At 42.5% G+C, this 26,713-nt stretch overlaps 1 protein-coding gene across 1 annotated transcript in view; it reads left to right on the top strand.

Annotated features, from left to right (window-relative positions):
* The window catches only part of LOC132405933 (tyrosine-protein kinase JAK2-like), a 194,124-nt gene that overhangs the window by 49,161 nt on the left and 118,250 nt on the right, over positions 1–26,713 (top strand). The window contains exons 3-7 of the mRNA XM_059990935.1: positions 1,547–1,670; positions 2,510–2,627; positions 2,855–3,000; positions 12,206–12,503; positions 23,322–23,444. Coding sequence (XP_059846918.1) covers positions 1,547–1,670; positions 2,510–2,627; positions 2,855–3,000; positions 12,206–12,503; positions 23,322–23,444 — 809 coding nt within the window. The remainder of the gene's footprint in view (positions 1–1,546; positions 1,671–2,509; positions 2,628–2,854; positions 3,001–12,205; positions 12,504–23,321; positions 23,445–26,713) is intronic.

Below are 26,713 nucleotides of genomic sequence, written 5' to 3'. Positions count from 1 at the left end.
TCCAAATATTCATAAATCCTACCTCTCAGGATCTTCTCTAACAACTTACCAACCACTGAAGTAAGTCTTATTGATCTATAAACACCACCAAGTCTATTGATTTGGAGCAATCCCATAGCCGCTTCTCTGCCTCCCATTGCAACTTCTTTGTTGTTGTTATATTTGGGCCTTGCTCTTTAGCCTCTGCCTGTATGCGGGTAAGAGGAGTAGAGCTAAATGATCAGATTTCCTGAAATGTGGTCAGGGCATAAAATGGTAGGCATTTCTAATTGTAGTGTAACAGTGTTCGAGTGTTTTGGGGCTCCTGGTGCTGCAGGTTATATGTTTATGATAATTGGGTAGAGTTTTCTTCAAACCAGCCCAATTGACGTTCCCAACAATGACTTGAAAGGCATCAGTATGGGTGTTTCTGGTTTGTTAATTGTGCCATTCAACACATTGTATGTTTGTTTAGCATTTACCTTTGATGGTATGTAAACTGGTCTAGATCAGGAGGAGAACTCTCTTGGTAAGTTTGGCACTTCATCATCAGATGTTCCAGGTCGGAGGAACAAGAGTGTGACAAGACCACTGCATCCAAACACCACGAAGAATTTATCATGAAACACAGACATCTTTTGCCCTCTCTAAATCAGTAGTCCCATCCATCCAGTGTATTGAGAAGCTTTCAGATCTTACCAATGTCTGTGAGCCAATTCTCTATGAAACAGAGAACACAGCAATTCCTCATTTACTGTCAATACAGTAATCCTGTCCTTGGGTGCTCAATCTTGTTCTCTGGCACTGTACATTTGCTAACAAGACGCTGGGCAGAAGAAGTTTCATTTTTCAGTTATTGAGACTGGTTTGGAGACCTCCCCCCACCTCCTGGCATGGCTTAAAGGTGCTGTACCTGCATGCTTGAGAGTTAAGCATGCCAAGTCCTTCAGAAGATTGTGAAATTAATAATTCGTTAAGATGGTTCAAAAGTATGTCATTTAAAGGGAAATTACAGGCTGCAGATGACAGTGAGAGTAATTCAGAAGAAGTATATTTTGAAGTTTTGTTAGCAGCCCACAGCATGTCATCTGATTCACCAGTGCTATGGTGGAAATTAGGGGTTGAATTTAAAATCCCAAGAGGATGTGACAGGGTAGAGACTGAGCTGTTTCACTACAGGGAAAATCTCAAACAGGGGGACATGGTTTTGAGTAACAAGCCAATCATTTAAAATTGAGATATTTCCTCTTGCAAAGGGTAACATATCTCTGTTGATCTCTTTCCCAGAAAGTCATGAAAGCTAGCTCATTTAAAGTGGAAGTAAATACATTAGTGAAAATACAGGCGATTGAGGGCTGTAGAATAGATCAGCCATGATCATGCTGAGAATGGTCAGGTTTCAGGGGACAAGTGGTCTACTCCTGCTCTTGCATTCTTCTGTCCACCTTTCATTGAAGCATAGAGTCATACACTTTGAAGTTTGAACCTTCCCCTTGCTTCTAGCAGCAAAGTGTTAATGCTTAGTTCTCTCTCTTTCACTGACAGTTGAATGTGTCTGTTTTCCCAGGAATTCTACCAGTCTACAACAGTCTCTTTGCCCTTGCAACTGAAGACATAAAAGTCTGGTTTCCTCCAAGCCACATCTTCCAAGTTGATGGCTGCACACAACAGGTCCTTCTATATCGCCTCAGGTAAGTTGTGACATCAGATTCACCAGCCCAAAATTTCCCGGCTTATTCTTTCAGCCTTTCTTAAACAAAAGAATAACATTAGCAATCCTCTGTTCCTGCACCCCTGCAATTTCTGCACTAGCCTCTACAAGGTCTGAGAACTTATCCACCCTAATTCACATCAAGACAGTAAACACATCCTCTTTCATATTCCATTGTCTCACTACTCTTTTTCCTCAGTTCTATAGACTCCACCTCTATCTCCCAAGTAAATGCAGATGCAAAAAAAATTTAAATGACTCAGCTGATCATCAAGGATCCCAATTTTGTCTTTTGCTTTCATTTTGCTTTTAATATAACAAACAAAAGCTCTTGGGACTCTTTTTCACTTTGTTTGCCAGAGCAAAGTCTTAGCCATTCTGTTAAGTGTTCCTTCCATTTCTTCTACCCCCTCAAGTGCCCCATTTGATCTCTACTGTCTGTACCTGATAAGCACATCCTTTTCCTTCACAAGGGCCTCAATATCCCTCAATAACCAAGGTTTCCTAAACCTGTTATCCCTGCCTTTTAGTCTAACAGGAACATATAGGTTCTCTTCTCTCAGTATTTCACTTTAGAAGGCCTATCTTTCCAAACATATCTTTGCCAGAAAGCAACCTATCCTAATACACCTTTGTCAAATTCATTCTGACGTCATCAAAATTGGCCTTTCTCCAGCATAAGAATCTTAAACCGAGGACCACTTTTGTGTCTTTTGAAAGGCACCAATAGGATCACAAGACACCATCACCATTTTGTTCTGAAATTTGACTTTTTATCACAGTTATAATAATAGGCAGTTTCTCTTTCTGCTTGCCTAGATTTTTCTTTCCCAACTGGCTTGGCCAAGGCAGCAAGAAATCCTACCGCTATGGTCTTATGAAGGAATGTACCAGCACCGTTTTGGATTACTCTGTCATAGACTACCTCTTTGCTCAGGTAATGACCACTTTAATGGCCTTAGCAGGGTGAACATTTGAAAAGAAAAGTATTTGAGTTGGATGCAAATATAATAAAGGCTGCACCTTACACCCTGTATTTAAAACTCTATAGTCAGATACAGATTGAAGAAATGAAATATTATCAACATTACTGAAATCAGGATGTCACACAGGCTCAGGAACCACTGCTTTTGTTCATCACACCTTCCTCTGCTTCGTCCTCAGTCACGCTCTGACTTTGTCACTGGACTCATTGAAGTCCCACTGGACCTGCAGATGCAGGAGGAATGTTTGGGAATGGCTGTACTGGACATAATGCGGATTTCAAAGGAGAGGAAGTGGAGTCTGGAACAAATCCGTAATCGTATCAGGTGAGGTGTGATTGTGCGGAGCAGACTCGATATGGATAAATTGGCCTAATTCTGCTCCAATGTCTTATAGTCTATAGTGTCAATTTCAGCCTCCCTCCCATTCACATAGTACAAGGTAAAACAATAACAGAATGCAGAATAAAGTGTAACAGTTACAGATAAAGGACAATAAGCTTCAATTTTACTAGGGAACCATTCAATAATCTCATAAAAGTAAGGTAGAAGCTGGTGGAACATGTTTTCAGGATTATTTATCTTTTGTTTAATGGAAGAAGGGTGAAGAGAGAATGTTTGGAATGGGCAGGGTCTTTAAATATGCTGGTTGTTTTGTTTAAGTAGCAAGAAGTATAGATAGAGTCCACGGAGGGAAGGCTGGTTTCCATGGTGTGCTGAGCTGTGTTCACAGCTCTCTGCAGTTTCTTGCAGTCCGGGGCACAGCAGTTGTCATACCAAGCCAGGATGCATCCAGGCAGGATAAGGTGCTTTCAAAATTAGAATTAGAATCAATCAGGTTTATTGTCACTAACTTTAGTTGTGAAATTCGTCTCTTTATAGCAACTGTACAATGCAGGCATAACAAATTACAATAAGTTGCTAAACAAATAGATAGAAAGACAGACAAGTAACTACATATATACACAGATAAATAAATAGTGTAAAAGAGGAAGAGTGAGGTACTGTTCATGGGTTCATACAGTGTAAAGACATAAAATTACTATGTGCAAAATAAATAAATATTGCAAAAACTGAAATAATGATGTAGTGCTTAATGGTTCATGGCTGTTCAGAAATCTGATCGGAGCTGGGAAGAAGCTGTTCTACAAAACATTGAGTATGGGTTTTCAGACTCCTGTACCTCCCCCTTGATAGTGACAATGTGAAGAGGGCATTTTATGGACGATGGGGGTACTTAATGATGAATATCACCTTCTTGAGACACCATTTTCTGAAGATGTCTTCAATCCTTGGGGAGGCCTATGATGGAACTCAGCAACCCTCACTACTGACTGTGGTCTCCTAATGAAGAAGTCAAGAATCCAATTGCAGAGGAAGGTATAGAGTCCCAGGTTTTGGAACTTGTTGATTAGTACTAAGGGGTCGATGGTGTTGTAAATGAGCTGTAAATGATAAACAGCCTGACGTAGCTTCAGAAGAGTAGCATACAGGAGGTGTGGAGAGGCATAAAGAACATCACTGGCTTCAATCAGCCTAGCTGTAGAGCCGTGGAATACAGTCATGAACAGGCTAGTGACTTAAACCAGTTCTTCAATAAGATTGACAATTGCTCTCCTGTTCACACCCTCCTCAGCACACCAGTCCAGGTGCAGAGGCACCCAAATCTCCCTCAGCACCAACACATCCCCTCCTTCATTCTCCCCCCTCCTATTTAACACGTGGATGAACAACACAAGCTACCACTGTCCACATCCCTTCTTTGCCTTGCACCTACTATCCACACCTCCATATACCAATTGCTATCATCCTAATCTTCACCTCCCCAGCCCACATCTTCCACCATCTCCTCAATCATCATGGACTCACCTTCACTACTGAGCAGGTGAGAAAGGCTCTGGGGAAATTCAGACACGGCAAAGCATTGGGATAGATGGTGTGAACTCCAAGATTCTGAAGGAGGATGCCGAGCAGTTTTGAAGAGTTCTTCACATCTTCAGTCTGAGTCTGGGAGGGGGAAATGCAAAATGATAGGAGAAGACGAGAGGGGGTGGGATGAAGCTAAGAGCTGGAAAGGTGATTGGCAAAAGTGATACAGAGCTGGAGAAGGGAAAGGATCATGGGACTGGAGGCCTCAGGAGAAAGAAAGGGTGATGGGGGGAGCACCAGAGGGAGATGGAGAACAGGCAGGGTTATGAGCAGAGAGAAAGAAAAAAAACAAACAACTAAATATGTCAGGGATGGGGTAAGAAGGGGAGGAGAGGCATTAACAGAAGTTAGAGAAGTCAATGTTCATGCCATCAGGTTGGAGGCTACCCAGCCGGTATATAAGGAGTTGTTCCTCCAACCTGAGTGTGGATTCATCTTGACAGTAGAGGAAGCCATGGATAGACATATCAGAATGGGAATGGAACATGGAATTAAAATGTGTGGCCACTAGGAGATCCTGCTTTCTCTGGCAGACCGAGCGTAGATGTTCAGCGAAACGGTCTCCCAGTCTGCATCGGGTCTCACCAATATATAAAAGGCCACACCGGGAGCAGACCAGGTGCTCCCCCCCTCCCTCTTTCTTTCTCCTGAGGCCTCCCGTCCCATGATCCTTTCCCTTCTCCAGCTCTGTATCACTTTCGCCAATCACCTTTCCAGCTCTTAGCTTCATCCCACACCCTCCGGTCTTCTTCCATCATTTCGCATTTCCCCTTCCCCCCACTACTTTCAAATCTCTTTAGTATCTCTCTTTTTAGTTAGTCCTGACGAAGGGTCTCGGCCCGAAACGTCGACAGTGCTTCTCCCTGTTGATGCCGCTTGGCCTGCTGCGTTCCACCAGCATTTTGTGTGTGTTGTTTGAATTTCCAGCATCTGCAGATTTCCTCATGTTTGCTCTTTAAACATCCTGGTAAATCTCCTCTGCACCCTCTCCATAGCTTCCACGTCCTTCCTATAATGAGGTGACCAGAATTGAACACAGTACTCTAAGTGTGGTCTCACCAGAGATTTGTAGAGTTGCAACATGACCTCGCTACTCTTGAACTCAATCCCCCTGTTTCTGAAGCCTGGCATCCCATAGGCCTTCTTAACTACCCTATCAACCTGCATTGCGACCTTGAGGGATGTATGGATTTGAACCCCAAGGTCCCTTTGTTCATCCACACTTTTAAGTAACTGACCATTAATCTTGTACTCAGTCTTCTGGTTTGTCCCTCCAAAATGCATCACCTCACACTTGTCCGGATTGAACTCCACCTGCCATTCTTCTGCCCAACTCTGCAGCCTGTCTATATCCTCTTGTAACCTTCGACAACCTGCAGCTCCGTCCACAACTCCTCCAATCTTCATGTCATCCGCAAACTTACTCACCCATCCTTCTGCCTCTACATCCAGGTCATTTATAAAAATCACAAATAGCAGGGGTCCCAGGACAGATCCCTGCAGCACCCCACTAGTCACCGACCTCCAGGCAGAATACTTTTGTTACAATACAAACCTATCCTGAACCAAGCTCAAGTGGTCCCTAAACTTCTCCCACATTACTTCTGTGCTTTCCCCTTTGAACATCTGTTTCCAATTTACTCTCGCTAGTTCCTGCCTCATCCCTTCAAAGTTAGCCCTTCCCCAGTTAAAGCACTTTACCATTTTGTCTGATTTTATCCCTTTCCATAGCTATGTTGAAGCTAAGGGAGTTACTCTCACCAAAATGCTCCCCCACCAAGAGGTCTGTCACCTGACCAGGTTCATTACCCAGAACTAGATCCAGTATAGCCTCTCCTCTCGTCGGCCGGTCCACATACTGTGTCAGGAATCCCTCTTGAACACACCTGAAAAATTCAGCCCCATCTATCCCCCTTGTACTCAGGAGGTGCCAGTCAATATGAGGGAAGTTGAAATCACCCATAACTACTACCCTGTATTCCCTGCACCATTCTAAAATCTCCCTGCTTATCTGCTCCTCGGTGTCCCGAGGGCTATTTGGGGGCCTTTAGACTACTCCCAGCACAGTGATTGATTCCTTCCTATTTCTGACTTCCTCCCAGACTTCCACCCACTATGTGTCAGACATGGCTAGAGTTTGTGCAGCTACAACAGTAGCTGGGATAGGGACCACAGATTACAACTGGAAAAAGAAAAGGCATGTCGAAAGGGTAGTGTTATGATAGTCTTGGGAGATTTCAACGTGTTTGTTGATTAGGAAAATCGGGTTGGAAATGGATCTCAAGAGTTTGTTGAATACCTATGAGATGGCAATTTAGAGCAGTTTATTGTTGAGTCTATTAGGGGATTGGATGTTATATAATGAACCAGAGGTGATAAGGGAGCTTAAAGTAAAGGAACCTTTAGGAGACAGTGATCACAATGTGACCGAGTTCAACTTGAAATTTGATAGGGGAAAAAGTGAAGTTTGACATAGCAGTATTTCAGTGGAGTAAAGGAAATTATAGTGGTATGAGAGAGCACTTCACCAAAGTAAATTGGAAGGAGATGCTAGCAGGGATCACAGCAGAGCAGCAATGTTGTGTATTTCAGGGGAAAATGAGGGAAGTGCAGGACATATGTATTCCAAAAACAAATAAATACTCATATGGCGAAATAGTACAACTGTGGCTGACAAGGGAGGTCAAAGCTAATGTAAAAGCAAAAGAGAGGGCATACAACAAAGCAAAATTTAGTGGGAAGAAAGAGGATTGGGAAGCTTTTAAAAACCTACAGAGAACAAATAAAATAATCATTAGGAGGGAGAAGAAGAAATACAAAAGCAAGCTAGCAGACAATATCAAAGTAGATAGTGATAGCTTTTTCAACTGTGTAAAAAATAAAAGATGATAGTGGATGTAGGACTGCAAGAAAATGAAGTCAGAGAAATAATAATGGGCACCAAGGAGATGGAAGATGAACTAAATGAATATATTGCATCAGTCTTCATTGAGGAAGCCACTAGCAGTGTGCCAGGTGTTGAAGAGTGGGAAGGAAGAGAAGTGAGTGCAGTTATTACTACAGGAGAGAAGGTGCTCAAAAAACTGAAAGACCTAAGAATACATAAGTCACCCAGATCAGATGAACTTCACCCTAAAGTTCTGAAAGAGATAGCGGTAGAGATTGAGGAGATAAAATCATTGGACTCTGGCATGGTGCCAAAGGACTGGAAAACGGCAAATGTCACTCCTTTCTTTAAGAAAGGAGGAAGACAGCAGAAAGGAAATTACAGACCTGTTAGCCTGATCTCAGTGGTTGGGAAGATGTTGGAATCAATTGTTAAGGATGAGGTGATGGAGTACTTGGTGACACAGGACGAGATAGGATAAGGGCAGCATAGGTTTCTTAAGGGAAAATCTTGCCTGACAAACCAATTGGAATTCTTTGAGGAGATTACAAGTAGGATAGATAAAAGGGATGCAGTGGATGTTGTATATTTGGACTTCTAGAATGCCTTTGACAAGGTGCTACACATGAAGCTGCTTACCAAGTTAAGAGGCCACGGTATTACAGGAAATTTCTAATATGGCTAGAGCATTGGCTGATTGGTAGGAGGTAGCAGGTGGAAATAAAAGGATCCTTTTCTGGTTGGCTGCCAATGACTAGTGGTGTTCCTCAGGGGTCAGTGTTGGGACTGCTTCTTTTTATGCTGTATATCAATGATTTAGATGATGGAATAGATGGCTTTGTTGCCAAGTTTGCAGATGATATGACGATTGGTGGAGGGGCAGGTGGTGTTGAGGAAACAGATAGGATGTAGAAGGACTTTAGATTAAGAGAATGGGCAAGGAAGTGGCAAATGAAATACAATGTTGAATACGAGGGTCATGCACTCTTGTAGTAGAAATAAATGGCAGACTATTTTTAAAACGAGGAGAAAATCCAACAATCTGAGATGCAAAGGAACTTGAGGGTCCTTGTGCAGAACAAGCTAAAGGTTATCTTGCACGCAGAGTCAGTGATGAGGAAAACAAATGCAATGTTAGCATTCATTTCAAGAGATCTAGAATATAAGAGCAGGGACGTAATGGTGAGGCTTTATAAGACATTCATGAGGCCTCACCTTGAATATTGTGAACATTTTTGGGCTCCTCATCCAAGAAAAGATGTGCTGACATTGGAGAGGGTTCAAAGGAGGTTCACAAGGATGATTCCGAGAATGGAAGGGTTATCATACGAGGAATGTTTGATCACTCTGGGATGTAGTAGCTGGTAATTAGAAGGTTGAGGGAGATCTCATTGAAACCTTTCAAATGTTGAAAAGCCTAGACAGAGTAGATGAGGAAAGGATGTTCCCATGGTGGGGGGGGGGGGGGATCTAGGACAAGTGAGCACAGCCTCAGGATAGGGGGGTGTCCATTTAAAACAGAGATGGAGAAATACCTTCAGCTAGATGGTGATGAATTGTGGAATTTAGGTTGTTGGATGTAATTAAGGCAATGCTTGATAGGTTAATATAGTATCTATCTATCTATTTGTGCTGTCCAGGTGAGCCAAGACCAAGTGGAGAGCCAGTGAGATTGTGTCCACTGTAGACCTGATGTGGCAGTAGGCAAATTGCAATAGATCCAGGTACTTGCTCAGACAGGATTTGATCCTGGCAATCAAGTCAATGAAGTCAATGAAGGTGAATGAGCAAGTGCAACAGGCAGTGAAGAGGGCAAATGGAATGTTGGCCTTTGTTACAAGGGGAATTGAATACAAGAGCAAGGATGTTCTTTTGCATTTGTACAGGGCCCTGGTGAGACCACACCTGGAATATTGTGTACAGTTTTGGTCTCCAGGTTTAAGGAAGGACATTCTGGCAATTGAGGAAGTGCAGCGTAGATTCACTAGGTTGATTCCTGGGATGGCAGGGCTGTCTTACGCAGAGAGATTGGAGAGATTGGGCTTGTACACGCTGGAATTGAGGAGATTGAGAGGGGATCTGATTGAAACGTTTAAGATAATTAAAGGATTTGATAGGATTGAGGCAGGAAATATGTCCCAGATGTTGGGAGAGTCCAGTACCAGAGGGCATGGATTGAGAATAAGAGGTCAGTTATTTAAAACAGAGTTGAGGAAGAGCTTCTTCTCCCAGAGAGTTGTGGAGGTGTGGAATGCACTGCCTCGGAAGACGGTGGAGGCCAATTCTCTGGATGCTTTCAAGAAGGAGCTGGATAGATATCTGATGGATAGGGGAATCAAGGGATATGGGGACAAGGCAGGGACTGGGTATTGATAGTGAATGATCAGCCATGATCTCAGAATGGCGGTGCAGACTCGAGGGGCCGAATGGTCTACTTCTGCACCTATTGTCTATTGTCTATTGTCTAATCACCAACCTCTCAAAGCACTTCTTTACAGTAGACGTGACTGCATCTGGGTGATAGTTGTTGAGACAACTCAACCTGCTCTTCTTGAGCAATGGTATATTTGATTAAGAAGAGGACATGTCCTGGATGGTCAGAGTCCTTAGTGCTGGATGCTGCCTTCTTGAGACACCACCTGTTGAAGATGTCCTCAAAGGTAAAGAAGGTTGTGTAATTGATGGAGCTGGCTAAGTCTACAACCCAGTTCAACCTCTTTCAATCATGTACATTGTAACCTCCATACCAGATAGTGATGTAACCAGTCAAAATGCTCTCTGTAGTATATTTGTAGGAATCTGCTGTATACTATTTGCTGATATATGAAATCATCTCAAACTCTAATGAAGCAGAGTCACTGGAGTGACTCACTGGATTGTTGGGCCTAGATGGATCCTCTGAGATGTTGATGTCCAAGAACTTGAAGCTACCCACCCTTTCTAGCACTGACCCCCGAATGATGACTGGTGTGACTTCCTTTGCTGAAATCAGCAATAAGTTCCTTTGTCTTGCTGAAGTTGAGTGCAAGGTGCATAGATAAAAATTGGTAAGTGGGAGGTGGGGACATCTGAATTTCTTTACATCTTGAGGAAATAGAAGCTTTGGTTCGCTTTCTTGGCTGGACCAGGGCAGCCTATTGGTGATGTTCACACTTAGGAGCTTGAAGCTCTCAGCCCTCTCAATCTCAGCACCGTTGATGCAGATAGGAGCATGGGCTCTGCCCCTCTTCCCAAAGTCAATAACCAGCTCTTCTGTTTTGCTGACATTAAGGGAAAGGTTATTGTTAAGCTATCCTTCTCCTACCTGTACCTCAATTCAATGTGGAAAGAGGCTTATATCAGCATGCATTGCTTGGGCTGAATTACCTATTCTTGTTTTTAGCTCTCTTCCTTCTCTATTCTCTATCAAGATTCAACCCACTTTCCACCACTGGCAGAATGTCAGCTGCAGGAAGGTGACTGCCAGGGCACTGCCTCATCGCTATTGTCAGGGACAATTTCAAATGCAATTGTGGCCGAATTAAGCAGATGTTTTATACATATTATCCAGAGTATCACCTCTCTTTGAACTAATCCCAACTCCCCCATCATGCTACTCTCTGTACCTCTCACACGCACCCCAACCATTACCCTCTTGCACCTCAAGGGCTCAGTAGCTAAATGGTGTTGATGTATTTTCTCACAAACAAGAGAAAATCTGCAGATGCTGGAAATCTGAGCAACACACACAAAGTGCTGGAGGAACTCAACAGGTCAGGCAGCATATATGGAAAAGAGTACAGTTGATGTTTTGGGCAGAGACCTGCTGAAGGCCCACCTGGAAGTTGTGGAGAGCAATGGCAGGTGGACTTTCTCAAAGTGAGGTAATACACTCGGGGGAGTTAAATTATTGTAGAGCATATTGAATAAATGGTAGGAACTTTAGGAGTGTTGATATACAGAAGAACTTCAGAGTACAAGTATGTAGCTGCCCAAAAACTGCAATGCAGGTGGATGCAGTAGGGTTGGACAAATAGAATCATAAAATCATACAACGTTGACAGTGGCCCTTCAGCCCATCTTCTCCATGTTGACTGTGTTGTCTATCTATGATGAACCTATTTGCTTTCATTAAGCCCTTATGCCTCAATGTCTTTTCAATTTAACTATCTGTCCAAATAGTGTAGTAAAAGTAACATTATAAACTTATCTGCCTCCACCTCCCTCTGCCTCAGGCAGCTTATCCACCTCCTTCTGTACAAAACTCAACCCTCAAATTTCCTTCAAGTGTCCCTCCTCTCACCTTAAACACTCTTCTCTCTAGTTCTTGACACCCCTGTCCTCAAAAAAAAATCTGACTTCCTATCTATGCTCCTTATAAACTTGTAAACCTCCCTAATATCTCCCCTTAGTCTCCTATGCCCAGTGAGAATAAACCCAGTTTATTCGACCTCTCCTTATAACTACAACTATTCATTCCAGGCAACAGCCAAGTGAGTCTCGTTTGCACTTGGTATACAGTGTGTAAATTAGAAAGGTGTAAAGGGATGTGGGATTCATGCAAGCAGATAGGGTTAGCATAGATAGGCATCACATTCAGTGGGCAGAAAGGACCCAATTCCATGCTGTAGTATTCAGTGATTCTATGAGTCTCCTATCAGAAGGGATAGAAGGCTAACTCTAACACAACAGTGGTTGAACCCCATGCTAATCAAATCATTCTCATTCTATTTAAAGTTACAAGTCCTGCATTCCAGCATCTCTCCGTCAACAAATCCAGCAACAAAACTTTGTAACGAGAAAGAGAATCAGAAGGAAGTTTTTCAAGTTTCTGAAGAAAATCAGCCACTGCGAAACTGACCTCAGGTGCCTGAAATTGAAATACCTCCTGGATATGGGAAACTTGAAAATAATGCCCATTCAGGAAATCTTTTGTGTGAAAGATCAAACATGGGATCATCAAGTGCTCCCAACATACAAGTTCATCTGTATCTCTGGAGAACATGGAGTCCAGTGGAATACCAAAGAAGATGAGGTTTGTTCATTTTCTGTGTAATGTAGTCATCGTTGCTAAGAGGGATTCTGTCTTTAATTAGATCAGATGACTCATAATGTAACCATCAGATCCTTGGGCTGGCTAAAGCCGCAGGGAGAGACAACACTGACAAGAAACAAATAAGGACCAGTTACCTATATACCATGATGTTAGGGGCTAGTATATGCTGCAGCAGGTGACTCATTAAATAGTGTTGGCTTTATCTCAGTGAATGAAAAATCATTTGACCCATTGTACTGATACCAGTTCACTTAATGGTTAAGGAAAAAGTAAAATTTGCATTTCAAACCTTTTTAATCAGTTTCCACCAATCTTTCAGGAAATATATTCCAGATAATAGCAGTTTGCTGCGTGCAAATATATCTCTTCATCTTCACCACACCGGTACTTAGTGTTCTTTTCACCAATTATCTTTAATTTGTGGCTGCTAATCTTCCTTCTAAGGGGGTTGTTTACTTTGTGACAATCCTTCATAACTTTAAACATTCTCATTAACCACTTTTTCTGCCCTAATGCTACTGTCTTCAGCTTGGACTCTTCTGGTAAATCTCTCCACCCTGTTCAGGGCACTGATAATCTTTCTGACATGGACTACATTGAAAGTGGACACAATACTATATTTAAGGTCTACTTCAAAAAATCCTCTACAAGATATATCTTTTCCTCCCCTCTGTATTCAGGTTTCCAAAGAGATTGTTCCATTTATGACTCCCTGGTCCACTCTTCCATCTCCACCAACCACTCACCTTCTTTCTTGCAAGCACAGGAGAGGGACCAAACATAGAATCAGAATTGTGCAGCTTGGAAATGGGCTATTCAGCCACAAATCTACACTCACCAGTGGGCTCCCAACTGTACTGGTCCATCTCCCACCACTTGATCCATAGCCTTCCATGTCCAAGCAATTCAAATACTCATCTTGACATTTCTAAATAAAATCTGTCCTTTTACCACTCAGTATCCAGTGATCCAAACAGTTTTTCTAAGTGAAGTATCAAGTCCTAATTGATTGCTTTACATTTCTAATTATAAGATTTCCTCTACAATGTATAAGCCAAATGCAAATCTGCGACTGTCTTACAGAACAACTCAATTCAGTTTGCAAGAGTAAATCTGAATTCCTGTATCCTTCACTTAAATTCCCAATCACAATCCTACTGCAAAATTCTTGATGACTGATATTTCATTATTCACTATTAATAATTATATTCCTGCCAATTTCCAAAGAGCAATATTTAGTTTGATATCTTCTGTTTTAGAATCTGCCCTTATATTTCTTACCTTCACATTCTATTTGATCCCTTTACATCTGTTTCTACCTCACTCTTCATTGATCTTGAAAATTCCCCCACAATATCTTCACAATCAAACATCATTCTTAACTTAAAAATCAAAAACAGAATTGGCAGAAAATATAATTCAAAACAAAAATCAGAAGGTGTTTGAAATATTCAGTAGGTTAGGCAATATTTGTGGAGAAAGAGGAACAAAGCTAGTATTTCACATCAAAATGTTCCTCCCTCCACAGGGGCTGCCTAACCTGCTGAGTGTTTCAAGCACTTTCTGCTTTTATTTACTTATTTTTAATTTCTTTAGATATTCATGGGTATGTCACTTTCCCAATTCTGTGAACTTGGAACAGGGTCAGAGGAAATCTAGTTGTGTGTTAAGTTACAGTCCTGCCGAAGGGTTTCAGCCCGAAACATCGACTGTACTCTTCTCATGCTGTCTGGCCTGCTGAGTTCCTCCAGTATTTTGTGTTTGTTGCTCAGATTTCCAGCATCTGCAGATTTTCTCTTGTAAGTTACACCGCATTTTGTTCCTCATATTTGCACGAAAACAATGGAGGTTTAGTGCCCACAATAGAGAGTGAAACCTTTAGTATAAGCATGATATAACTAGTTTGGGGTTCAAACAGCTGTACTACATACACCAAAGCCTATAACTTGACTGAAAGATGAAATGCAAATTTAGAGTTCAAACATTTGGAAAAATCAAACAGGAAATTTTGGAATTCTCTACGGGACAGCATCTGTGATGAGAGAATCAGAGAAAATGATTGAGATGGTCCATCTTTTTCCTGCACTTGCACCCTCCAGAGATCAATGGGACCTGAGACATAGAGAGGGGGACTGAGGAGGGAGGAACATAGAGGAAGCTTAAGGCAGTGGAAATTTGATACAACTGGGATGATAGTTCTGGATGAACAGAAGCTCATTGGAACAAGGAATAGAAGCGGAGTCAATAGAAAATGTAAATAAACCACAAAATCCTGGAGGAACTCAGCAGGCCAGGCAGCATGTATGGAAAAGTGTACAGTTAATGTATTGGTCAAGACCCTTCATCAAGACTGGAGAAAAAAAAAAAGATGAATAGTCAGAGTAAGAAGGTTGCAGGGGGAAGGGGAGGAAGAAACACAAAGCAATAGGTGAAACCAGGAGGGGAGGAGGGCTGAAGTTAAGAGCTGTGAAGTTGATTGGTGAAAGGGATACAGGGCTAGAGAAGGGGGAATCTGATAAGAGAGCACAGAAAGCCATAGAAGGAAAAAAAAGGGGAAGGGGGAAGGAGCACCAGAGGGAGGTGATGGGCAAGTAAAAAGATAAGGTGAGATAGAGAAATGGGAATGGGAAATGAGGAATGGTGAAGGAGTGGAGGCATTACCAGAAGTTTGAGAAATCAATGTTCATGCCATCATCAGGTTGGAGGCTACCTAAATGGAATACAAGGTGTGGCTTCTCCAACCCAAGTGTGGCCTCATCATGACAGCAGAAGAGGGCATGGACTGACTTGTCAGAATGGGAATGAGAAGTAGAATTAAAATGGGTGGCCATTAGGATTTTTTGGTGGATGGAGAACAAGTGCTTGGCAAAGCAGTCTCCCAATCTACATCGGGTCTCACCGATATTCACTGGGAGCACTGGATACAGTAGATAACCCCAACAGACTCACAGGTGAAGTGTCGCCTTACCTGGAAGGACAGTTTGGGGCCTTGAATGGTAGTAAGGGAGGAGGTGTAGGAGTAGGTGTGGCACCTGTTCTGCTTGCAAGGGTGAGTGCCAGGAGGGATATCAGTGGGAAGGGATGAATGGACAAGGAAGTTGCATAGGGAGCAATCCCTGCAGAAAGCAGAAAGTGGGGGGAGGCAACATAAGAGCATAAGAAATAGCAGTAGGGGTCGGCCATCTGGCCTTGGGCCTGCTCCACTATTCAATAAGATCATGGCTGATCTGGCCATGGACTTATCTCCACCTTCCTGCCTTTTACACATAACCCTTAATTCCCATACTTTGCAAAATTCTATCCAACCTTGTCTTAAATATATCTACCGAGGTAGCCTCCATTGCTTCATTGGGCAGAGAATTCTACAGATTCACCACTCTCTGGGAAAAATAGTTCCTCCTCATCTCCATCCTAAATCAACTCCCCTGAATTTTGAGGTCATATCCTCTAGTTCTTATTTCACCTACCAGTGGAAGCAACTTTCCTGTCTCTGTCTTATCTATCCCTTTCATAATTTTATGTTTCCATAAGATCTCTTCTCATTCTTCTGAATTAAAATGAGTACAGTCCCAGGTGACTCAATCTCTCCTCAAAGTCTAACCCCACTCATCTCAAGAATCAACCTGGTTAAACTCCTCTGTACCGCCTCCAAAGCCAGTATATCCTCTTCAAGTAAGGAGACCAGAACTGCACACAGTACTCCACGTGCAGTCTCACCAGTACCCTATACAGTTGCAGCATAACTTGTGCAGTGAAAATTATAACTGAGATGCTTAATGGTCTGAGGATGGATAAATCCCCTGGATCTGATGGATGCACCCTTCGGTTCTGAAGGAATCAGCTGGAGAGATTGCGGAGGCATTAACAATGATCTTTCAAGAATTGATAGATTCTGGCATTGTACCGGATGACTACGAAATTGCAAATGTTACTCTGCTATTTAAGAAGGGTGGGAGGCAGCAGAAATGAAAGTATAGACCCATCAGTCTGACATCAGTGGTTGGGAAGTTGTTGGAATCGATTGTTAGGGATGAGATTACAGAGTACCTGGAGGCACACGACAAGGTAGGCCAAAGCCAGCAGGGTTTCCTGAAAGGAAAACCCTGCCTGACAAACCTACTGCAATTTTTTGAGGAAATTACAAGCAGGGTGGACAAAGGAGATGCAGAGGATGTGGTGTACTTGGATTTTCAGAATGCTTTTGACAAGGTGCTGCACATGAGGATGCTTAGTAAGATAAGAGCCCGTGAAATTACAGTTAAGTTACTAGCATGGGTGTAGCATGGATTGGCAGATAACAGAGAGCGGGAATAAAGGGATCCTATTCTGGCTGGCTGCCAGTTACCTGTGGAGTTCCACAGGGGTCAGTGTTGGGACAATGACTTATGTGCGGGACGTGGAGGCTGGTGGGGTGGTAGGTGAGGGCACGAGGAACCCTATCCCTGATGGGATGATAGAAGGATTGGGGTGAGGGCAGACATGCGTGAAATGAGAGAGATGCAGTAGAGGGCAGCGTTGATGTTGGAGGAAGGGACACTCCTTTCTTTGAAGAAGGAGAACATCTCTTTAGTTCTGGAATGAAAAGCTTCATCCTGGGAGCAGATGCGGCTGAGATGGAGGAATTGAAAAAAGGGGATGGCTATTGTATCCACTTTCACCACCGCTGCTGGCAGTTCATTCCACACACTCACAATTCTCTGCATAAAAAAACTTACCCCTGCCATCTCCTGTGTACCTATTTACAAGCACGTTAAAAATATGCCCTCTCGTGCTAGTCATTTCAGTTCTGGGAAAAAGCCTCCGACTATCCACATGATCAATGCCTCTCATTGTTTTGTACACCTCTATCAGGTCACCTCTCATCCTCCATTGCTCCAAGGAGAAAAGGCCGAGTTCACTCAACTTATTCTCATAAAGCATGCTTCCCAATCTAGGCAACATCCTTGTAAATCTCCACTGCACCCTTTCTATGGTTTGCACATCCTTCCTGTAGTGAGGCGACCAGAATTGAGCACGCTCCTCAAAGTGGGGTCTGACCAGTGTCCTATACAGCTGTAACGTTACCTTCGGCTCTTAAATTCAATCCCACGATTGATGAAAGCTAATGCACCGTATGCCTTCTTAACCATAGAGTCAACCTGTGCAGCAGCTTTGAGTGTCCTATGGTCTCGGACCCCAAGACCCCTCTGATCCTATAAACTGCCAAGAGTCTCACCATTAATACTATATTCTGCCATCATATTTGATCTACCAAAATGAATCACCTCACACTTATAACCATATAACAATTACAGCACGGAAACAGGCCATCTCAGCCCTTCTAGTCTGTGCCGAACACTTAATCTCACCTAGTCCCATCGACCTGCGCTCAGCCCATAACCCTCCATTCCTTTCCTGACAATATACCTATCCAATTTCTTTTTAAAGACAATATCAAACCTGCCTCTACCACTTCTACAGGAAGCTCATTCCACACAGCTACCACTCTCTGAGTAAAGAAGTTCCCTCTGTGTTACCCCTAAACTTTTGCCCCCGAACTCTCAATTCATGTCCTCTTGTTTGAATCTCCCCTACTCTCAATGGAAAAAGCCTATCCATGTCAACTATAGCTATACCCCTCGTAATTTTAAATACCTCTATTAAGTCCTCCCTCAACCTTCTACACTCCAAAGAATAAAGATCTACCTTGTTCAACATTTCTCTGTAACTTAGGTGCTGAAACCCAGGTAACATTCTAGTAAATCTCCTCTGGACTCTCTCTGTTTTGTTGACATCCTTCCTATAATTCAGTGACCAGAACTGTACACAATACTCCAAATTTGGCCTCACCAATGCCTTATACAATTTTAACATTACATCCCAACTCCTATACTCAATACTCTGATTTATAAAGGCCAGCATACCAAATGCTTTCTTCACCACCCTATCCACATGAGATTCCACCTTCAGGAAACTATGCACCATTATTCCTAGATCACTCTGTTCTACTGCATTCTTCAATGCCCTACCATTTACCATGTATGTCCTATTTTGATTAGTCCTACCAAAATGTAGCACCTCACACTTAACAGCATTAAACTCCATCTGCCATCTTTCAGCCCACTCTTCTAACTGGCCTAAATCTCTCTGCAAGCTTTGAAATCCTACTTCATTATCTATAACACCACTACCTTAATATCATCTGCATACTTACTAATGCAATTTACCACCCCATCATCCAGATCATTAAAGCATATGACAAACAACATTGGACCCAGTACAGATCCCTGAGGCACAGCACTAGTCACAGCACTAGGCCTCCAACCTGATAAGCAGTTATCCACCACTACTCTCCGGCATCTCCCATCCAGCCACTGCTGAATCCATTTTACTACTTCAATATTAATACCTAACGATTGAACCTTCCTAACTAACCTTCCATGTGGAACCTTGTCAAAGGCCTTACTGAAGTCTATATAGCCAACATCCACTGCTTTACCCTCGTCAACTTTCCTAATAACCTTTTCAAAAAATTCAATAAGATTTGTCAAACATGACCTTCCACGCACAAATCCATGTTGACTGTTCCTAATCAGACTCTGTCTATCCAGATAATTATATATATACCATCTCTAAGAATACTTTCCATTAATTTACCCACCACTGATGTCAAAATCACAGGCTGCTAATTGCTAGTTTTACTCTTAGAACCCATTTTTAACAATGGAACCTCATGAGCAATATGCCAATCCTCCGGCACCATCCCTGTTTCTAAGGACATTTGAAATATTTCTGTCAGAGCATCTGCTATTTCCACAATAACTTCCCTCAAGGTCCTAGGGAATATCCTGTCAGGACCCAGAGACTTATCGACTTTTATATTCTTTAAAAGTGCCAGTCCTTCTTCCTCTGTAACCATCATAGTTTCCATAGCTACCCTACTTGTTTCCCTTACCTTACACAATTCAATATCCTTCTCCTTAGTGAATACCAAAGAAAAGAAATAGTTCAAAATCTCCCCCATCTCTTTTGGCTCCATACATAGCTGTCCACTCTGATTCTCTAAGGGACCAATTTTATCCCTCACTATCCTTTTGCTATTAATATAATAGCTGTAGAAACCCTTTGGATTTATTTTCACCTTACTTGCCAAAGCAACCTCATATCTTCTTTTAGCTTTTCTAATTTCTTTCTTAAGATTCTTTTTACATTCTTTATATTCCTCGAGCACTTCATTTACTCCATGCTGCCTATATTTATTGTTGATCTTTCTCTTTTTCCGAACTAAGTTTCCAATATCCCTTGAAAACCATGGCTCTCTCAAACTTTTAACCTTTCCTTTCAAGCTAACAGGAACATAAAGATTCTGTTCCCTCAAAATTTCATCTTTAAATGACCTCCATTTCTCTATTACATCCTTAAAACCAATTGTCCCAATCCACTCCTTCTAAATCCTTTCACATCTCCTCAAAGTTAGCCTCTCTCCAATCAAAAATCTCAACCCTGGGTCCAGACCTATCCTTCTTCATAAATATATTGAAACTAATGGCATTGTGATCACTGGACCCAAAGTGCTCCCCAACACATACCTCCGTCTCCTGAGCTATCTCATTCCCTAACAGGAGATCCACCACTGCCCCTTCTCTAATTGGTACCTCTATGTATTGCTGCAAAAAACTATCCTGCACACATTTTACAAACTAACTCCAAACCATCCAGCCCTTTTACAGAATGGGATTCCCAGTCTATGTGTGGAAAATTAAAATCTCCTACAATCACAACCTTGTGCTTACTAGAAATACCTGCTATTTCCTTACAAATTTGCTCCTCCAATTCTTGCTCCCCATTAGGTGGTCTATAATACACCCCTATAAGTGCTACTACACCTTTCCCATTCCTCAATTCCACCCAAATAGTCTCCCTAGATGAGCCCTCTAATCTATTCTGTCAAAGCACCGCTGTAATATTTTCTCTGACAAGCAATGCAACACCTCCCCCTCTTGCCCCTCCAATTCTATCACACCTGAAGCAACGAAATCCAGGAATATTTAATTGCCAATTACACCCCTCCTGCAACCAAGTTTCACTAATAGCTACAACATTGTATTTCCAGGTATCAATCCATGCTCTAAGCTCATTCACCTTTCTTACAATGCTCCTAGCATTAAAATAAATGCATTTAAGAAATTCTCTACCTCTTACTCTCTGTTTATCCCTAATGGTGCAAAGGGTTTCAACATGGATAGAAAACTGGTTGGCAGATAGAAAGCGAAGGGTAGCAGTGAATGGGTGTTTCTCGGACTGGCTGGAGGTGACTAGTGGGGTACCACAGGGCTCTGTATTGGGACCACAGCTCTTTACGATTTATGTCAATGATTTAGATGAGGGCGTTGAAAACTATATCAGCAAGTTTGCTGACGATACTGAACTGGGTGGCAGTGTGACGTGCAAAGAGGACGTTAGGAGAATACAGGGAGACTTGGATAGGCTGGGTGAGTGGGCAGATACTTGGCAGATGTCATTCAATGTGAATAAATATGAAGTTAGCCACTTTGGAAGCAGGAACAAGAGGGCAGAGTATTGTCTGACGGTGTAGAGTTAGGTAAGGGAGAAATGCAAAGAGACCTAGGAGTCCTAGTTCACCAGTCAATGAAGGTGAATGAGCAAGTGCAACAGGCAGTGAAGAGGGCAAATGGAATGTTGGCCTTTGTTACAAGGGGAATTGAATACAAGAGCAAGGATGTTCTTTTGCATTTGTACAGGGCCCTGGTGAGACCACACCTGGAATATTGTGTACAGTTTTGGTCTCCAGGTTTAAGGAAGGACATTCTGGCAATTGAGGAAGTGCAGCGTAGATTCACTAGGTTGATTCCTGGGATGGCAGGGCTGTCTTACGCAGAGAGATTGGAGAGATTGGGCTTGTACACGCTGGAATTGAAGAGATTGAGAGGGGATCTGATTGAAGCGTTTAAGATAATTAAAGGATTTGATAGGATTGAGGCAGGAAATATGTTCCCGATGTTGGGAGAGTCCAGTACCAGAGGGCATGGATTGAGAATAAGAGGTCAATTATTTAAAACAGAGTTGAGGAAGAGCTTCTTCTCCCAGAGAGTTGTGGAGGTGTGGAATGCACTGCCTCGGAAGACGGTGGAGGCCAATTCTCTGGATGCTTTCAAGAAGGAGCTAGATAGATATCTGATGGATAGGGGAATCAAGGGATATGGGGACAAGGCAGGGACTGGGTATTGATAGTGAATGATCAGCCATGATCTCAGAATGGCGGTGCAGACTCGAGGGGCTGAATGGTCTATTTCTGCACCTATTGTCTATTGTCTATTGTCTATTATCTTCTTTTTCTTCCTTCTCCCCTACATCATCAGTCTGAGCGCTCCCCTTCTCTATCACCTACCTATCCTCCCTCACACACTGTCTACAAGCTTTCTCTATTTGTTAACTAACCTCCTCTCTCTTAGTCTCTTCAATTTGATTCCCACCCCCTAACCATTCTAGTTTAAAGTCTCTCCAGTAGCCTTAGCAAATCTCCCCGCCAGGATATTGGTCCCCCTAGGATTCAAGTGCAACCCATCCTTTTTGTACAGATCACACCTGCCCCAAAAGAAGTCCCAATGATCCAGAAACTTGAATCCCTGCCCCTTGCTCTAATCCCTCAGCCACGCATTTATCTGGATTGAAATCCATCTGCCATTTCTCGGCTCAGTTTTGCATCCTATCAATGTCTCACTGTAACCTCTGACAGCCATCCACAGTATCCACAACACCCCCAAACTTTGTGTCATTAGCAAATTTACTAACCCATCCCTCCACTTCCTCACCCAGCTCACTTATAGAAATCCCGAAGAGTAGGAGTCCCACAAAACGTCCCTGAGGCACTCTACTGGTCACTGACATCCATGCAGAATGTGATCCGTCTACAACTACTCTTTGCTTTCTGTGGGCAAACTAGTTCTGGATCCACAAGGCAATGTCCCCTTGGATCCCATGCCTCTTTACTTTCTCAATAAGCCTTGCTTGGGTACCTTATCAAATGCCTTGCTAAAATCCATATACACTACATCTATGGCTCTACCTTCATATGGAATGCATACTGTTACCAAAATGATCCCGGAAATCTCCCATGGTAGGTAAGATGAACGGTACTTAACTGCTAGATATTCCAGGTCTAGTGAGCAGAATTGGATCAGCACCGATCTATTTGTGCACTAAGAGGAGTTGATTATGGGCATAATCCTCTAACTCTGCTTTTGAGAGACTTTATAGATCTACCTTGACTATGTATAGTAAACCCGTCGATCTGAATCGCTGCATCCGTTATGGAAGGGATTAACCAGGATTCCATGAAACAAAGTACATATGTGATCCTAATGTCCCTCTGATTCAGCACCCTGGCTCTGAGATCATCATCTGAGATGGACACTGAGTTGACATTTTGTGATAACTTGAACTGATGCTTAAGGACTGTAGAAGGATTTGAGTTAGATATAAATCTAGAAACATCCAACGGAGGTGAATTTCAGTCCTTGATGGACTTGTGAGTGTGTGGCTCCTGGTACTCCCACCCCATGGCATTCTGCAGCCTCTCAGACAGAAATTTTGAACCCAACATTCTAAAGACACAAATGTTACAAGAATAAATGATATGCAAATGTTTCAGTAAGTGGCACAAAAATTCTTAGCTGAGAATTAATCTAAGATTTATCAGTGAAGTGGCTTTTTCAATACAATTGTTATCATCAGCTTTAATTTATGCCTGAAAAGAGGTGTAAAGACCTTCTCTCTCTGATTTACCTTCTTGTTTAGCAATGGCAGCCCTTTTGTGACTTTCCAGAGATTGTTGACATCACTCTCAAGCAGGCTAGCCGAGATTATGTCTTAGAAGAAAGTCGAATTGTCACACTTACTAAACAAGACAATGAGGTTTTGGTAAGTTTAAATAAAATCTTTTTTTTTCCCATATTGAATTCAGACTGTTGAGAGATTTAAATAGAGGATCAAGTGAATAGTTATTTTAGAATAAGCTGTGAATGTCTGTATTGATAGTATATGACATGCTCTCCTAGGAATCCACAAGTCCTGTCTGTAGTCCTAGGATCACACTGACGCCCTTAAGCAACACTGAGGGAGAATGACACTGTCAAAGATGCCCTTTCCATTAGACATTAAACTGAGCTTTTCATTGGTAATGTAATACAGGTAATGTTACAGAATCAAGAGCAGGGAGTTCTCGAGTTTCAGCTCTGCATAGTTCAACCTGCTCCTCATCTGTTGAGTTTTATTCCTCCTCCTGACCAACTTAGTTCTTCCAACACTCCTAATACCCCTAATAACATTGCTTCTCTCCCCTCCATCAGCTATTCCATCTGCCTATCACCTACAAAGTGGGTACTTGGGACACCTGGGACCCACTAGGACAGCTCCCCACCTATCCTGTTTGGTTCCATGCTCCGCCTTCAATTCCTAACAGATTCCCCGATCTCCACCCTTTTGTTGCCTCCACCTATCACCTTCCAACTTTTGTGTCCACCCATCCCTCCAAATGATCGATAGCTTTGACAGCCATCCTCACTATCCACTATGTTGTCCTGCAGCCCCTCAATATTTGTGTTCAAGTAATTTATATATATATCACAAATAGCAGAAGTCTCTGCAGCAACCTCTATTGTTTGTAGGTATGTAAATAAAATATGTATGTCAAAAATTAGTTTCAAAAATTAGGTTGAGGGAAGATTATATGTCTCCCAGTTATGAGGTCATTGAAAAGTTTTTACAGTGAAAGTAATATATTGGATAAGGTTGAAGGCATAAAAGCATAAAAAAGAATGTGTTTTGATTTGGAGCAAGAAGGCTGTGGATGAACAGCTAAGGATTTCTGGAGCGAAGGCAGTTTTACTACTCAGGGTAAAAGAGAGGAAAGACTGCGCAGGCTCATGATGTCAGCCAGTAAAGCAGGAAAAGTTTAAAAAGAAGGCCGCCATATCCAGTGGGCAGCAGAGTGAGAGGTAGCAGAGTGATAAGGCTTTGGCTCAACGGGTTTAGACAGTAACGGGACGAGGTAGTTAATTGCAGAAAGGAAGTAGTATGTGTGTGAGACTGGTTTTCTGTGCTTGGTGTCAGATGTAGGAGGTCCTGGAGTCTCTCAGCTTCCCGGACGGCTATCTCTGCACCCGGTGTGTTGAGCTGCAGCTCCTAAGGGACCATGTTAGGGAACTGGAGATGCAGCTCGATGACCTTCATCTGGTCAGGGAGAGTGAGGAGGTGATAGAAAGGAGTTATAGGCAGGTGGAAGATTTTAATTTCCCAAATATGGATTGGCATCTCCCTAGAGCAAGGGGTTTAGATGGGGTGGAGTTTGTTAGGTGTGTTCAGGATGTTTTTGTAACACAATGTGTAGATAAGCCTACAAGAGGAGAGACTGTACTTGATTTGGTATTGGGAAATGAACCTGGTCAGGTGTCAGATCTCACAGTGGGAGAGCATTATAAAGATAGTGATCATAATTCTATCTCCTTTACAATAGCATTGGAGAGAGATAGGAGCAGACAAGTTAGAAAAGTGTTTAATTGGAGTAAGGGAAATTATGAGGCTATCATGCAGGAAATTGGAAGCTTCAATTGGGAACAGATGTTCTCAGGGAAAAGTACAGAAGAAATGTGGCAAATGTTCAGGGGATATTTGTGTCGAGTTCTGCATAGGTACGTTCTAATAAGACAGGGAAGTTATGGTATGGTACAGGAACTGTGGTGTACAAAGGCTGTAATAAATCTAGTCAATAAGAAAAGAAAAGCTTACCAAAGGTTCAGAGAGTTGGATAATGTTAGGGATTTAGAAGATTATAAGGCTAACAGGAAGGAGCTTAAAAAGGAAATTAGGAGAGCCAGAAGGGGCCATGAGAAGGCCTTGGTGGACAGGATTAAGGAAAACCCCAAGGCATTCTACAAGTTTGTGAAGTGCAAGAGGATAATATGTGAAAGAATAGGACCTATCAAGTGTGACAGTGGGAAAGTGTCTATGGAACCAGAGGAAATTGTGGAGGTACTTAATGAATACTTTACTTCAGTATACACTACAGAAAAGGATTTTGGTGATTGTAGTGCAGACTTGCAGCAGACTGAAAAGTTTGAGTATGTAGATATCAAGAAAGAGGATGTGCTGGAGCTTTTGAAAAGCATCAAGTTGGATAAATTGCTGGGACCAGATGAGATGTACCCCAGGCGACTGTGGGAGGCAAGAGAGGAGATTGCTGAGCCTCTGGCAATGATCTTTGAATCATCAATGGGGATGGGAGAGGTTCCAGAGGATTGGAAAATTGTGGATGTTGTTCCTTTAATCAAGAAAGGGAGTAAAAATAGCCCAGGAAATTATAGACCAGTGAGTCTTACTTCAGTGGTTGGTAAATTGATGGAGAAGATCCTGAGAGGCAGGATTTATGAACATTTGGAGAGGTATAATATGATTAGGAATAGTCAGCATGGCTTTGTCAAGGGTAGGTCCTGCCTTACGAGCCTGACTGAATTTTTTGAGGATGTGACTAAACACATTAATGAAGGAAGAACAGTAGATGTAATGTATATGGATTTCAGCAAGGCATTTGGTAAGGTACCCCATGCAAGGTTTATTGAGAAAGTAAGGAGGCATGGGATCCAAGGGGACATTGCTTTGTGGATCCAGAACTGGCTTGCCCACAGAAGGCAAAGAGTAGTTGTAGACAGATCATATCTTGCATGGATGTCGGTGACCAGTGGTGTGCCTCAGGAATCTGTTGTGGGACCCTTACTCTTCACGGTTTTTATAAATGATCTGGAGGAAGTGGAGGGATGGGTTAGTAAGTTTGCTGATGACACAAAGGTTGAAGGTGTTGTGGATATTGTGGAGGGCTGTCAGAGGTTACAGTGGGACATTGATAGGATACAAAACTGGGCTGAGAAGTGGCAAATAGAGTTCAACCCAGATAAGTGTGAAGTGGTTCATTTTGGTAGGTCAAATATGATGTCTGAATATAGTATTAATGGTAAGACTCTTGGCAGTGAGGAGGATCAGAGGGATCTTGAGGTCCGAGTCCATAGAACGCTCAAAGCAACTGTGCAGGTTGATGCTGTGATTAAGAAGGCATACAGTGTATTGACTTTCATTAATCGTGGAATTGAATTTAGGAGCCAAGAGATAATGCTGCAGCTATATAGGACCCTGGTCAG

This window comes from Hypanus sabinus, chromosome 16 (genome assembly GCF_030144855.1).
Source record: "Hypanus sabinus isolate sHypSab1 chromosome 16, sHypSab1.hap1, whole genome shotgun sequence".
Taxonomy (NCBI): Eukaryota; Metazoa; Chordata; class Chondrichthyes; order Myliobatiformes; family Dasyatidae; genus Hypanus; species Hypanus sabinus.
This window is presented reverse-complemented; position numbering and strand designations above follow the sequence as displayed.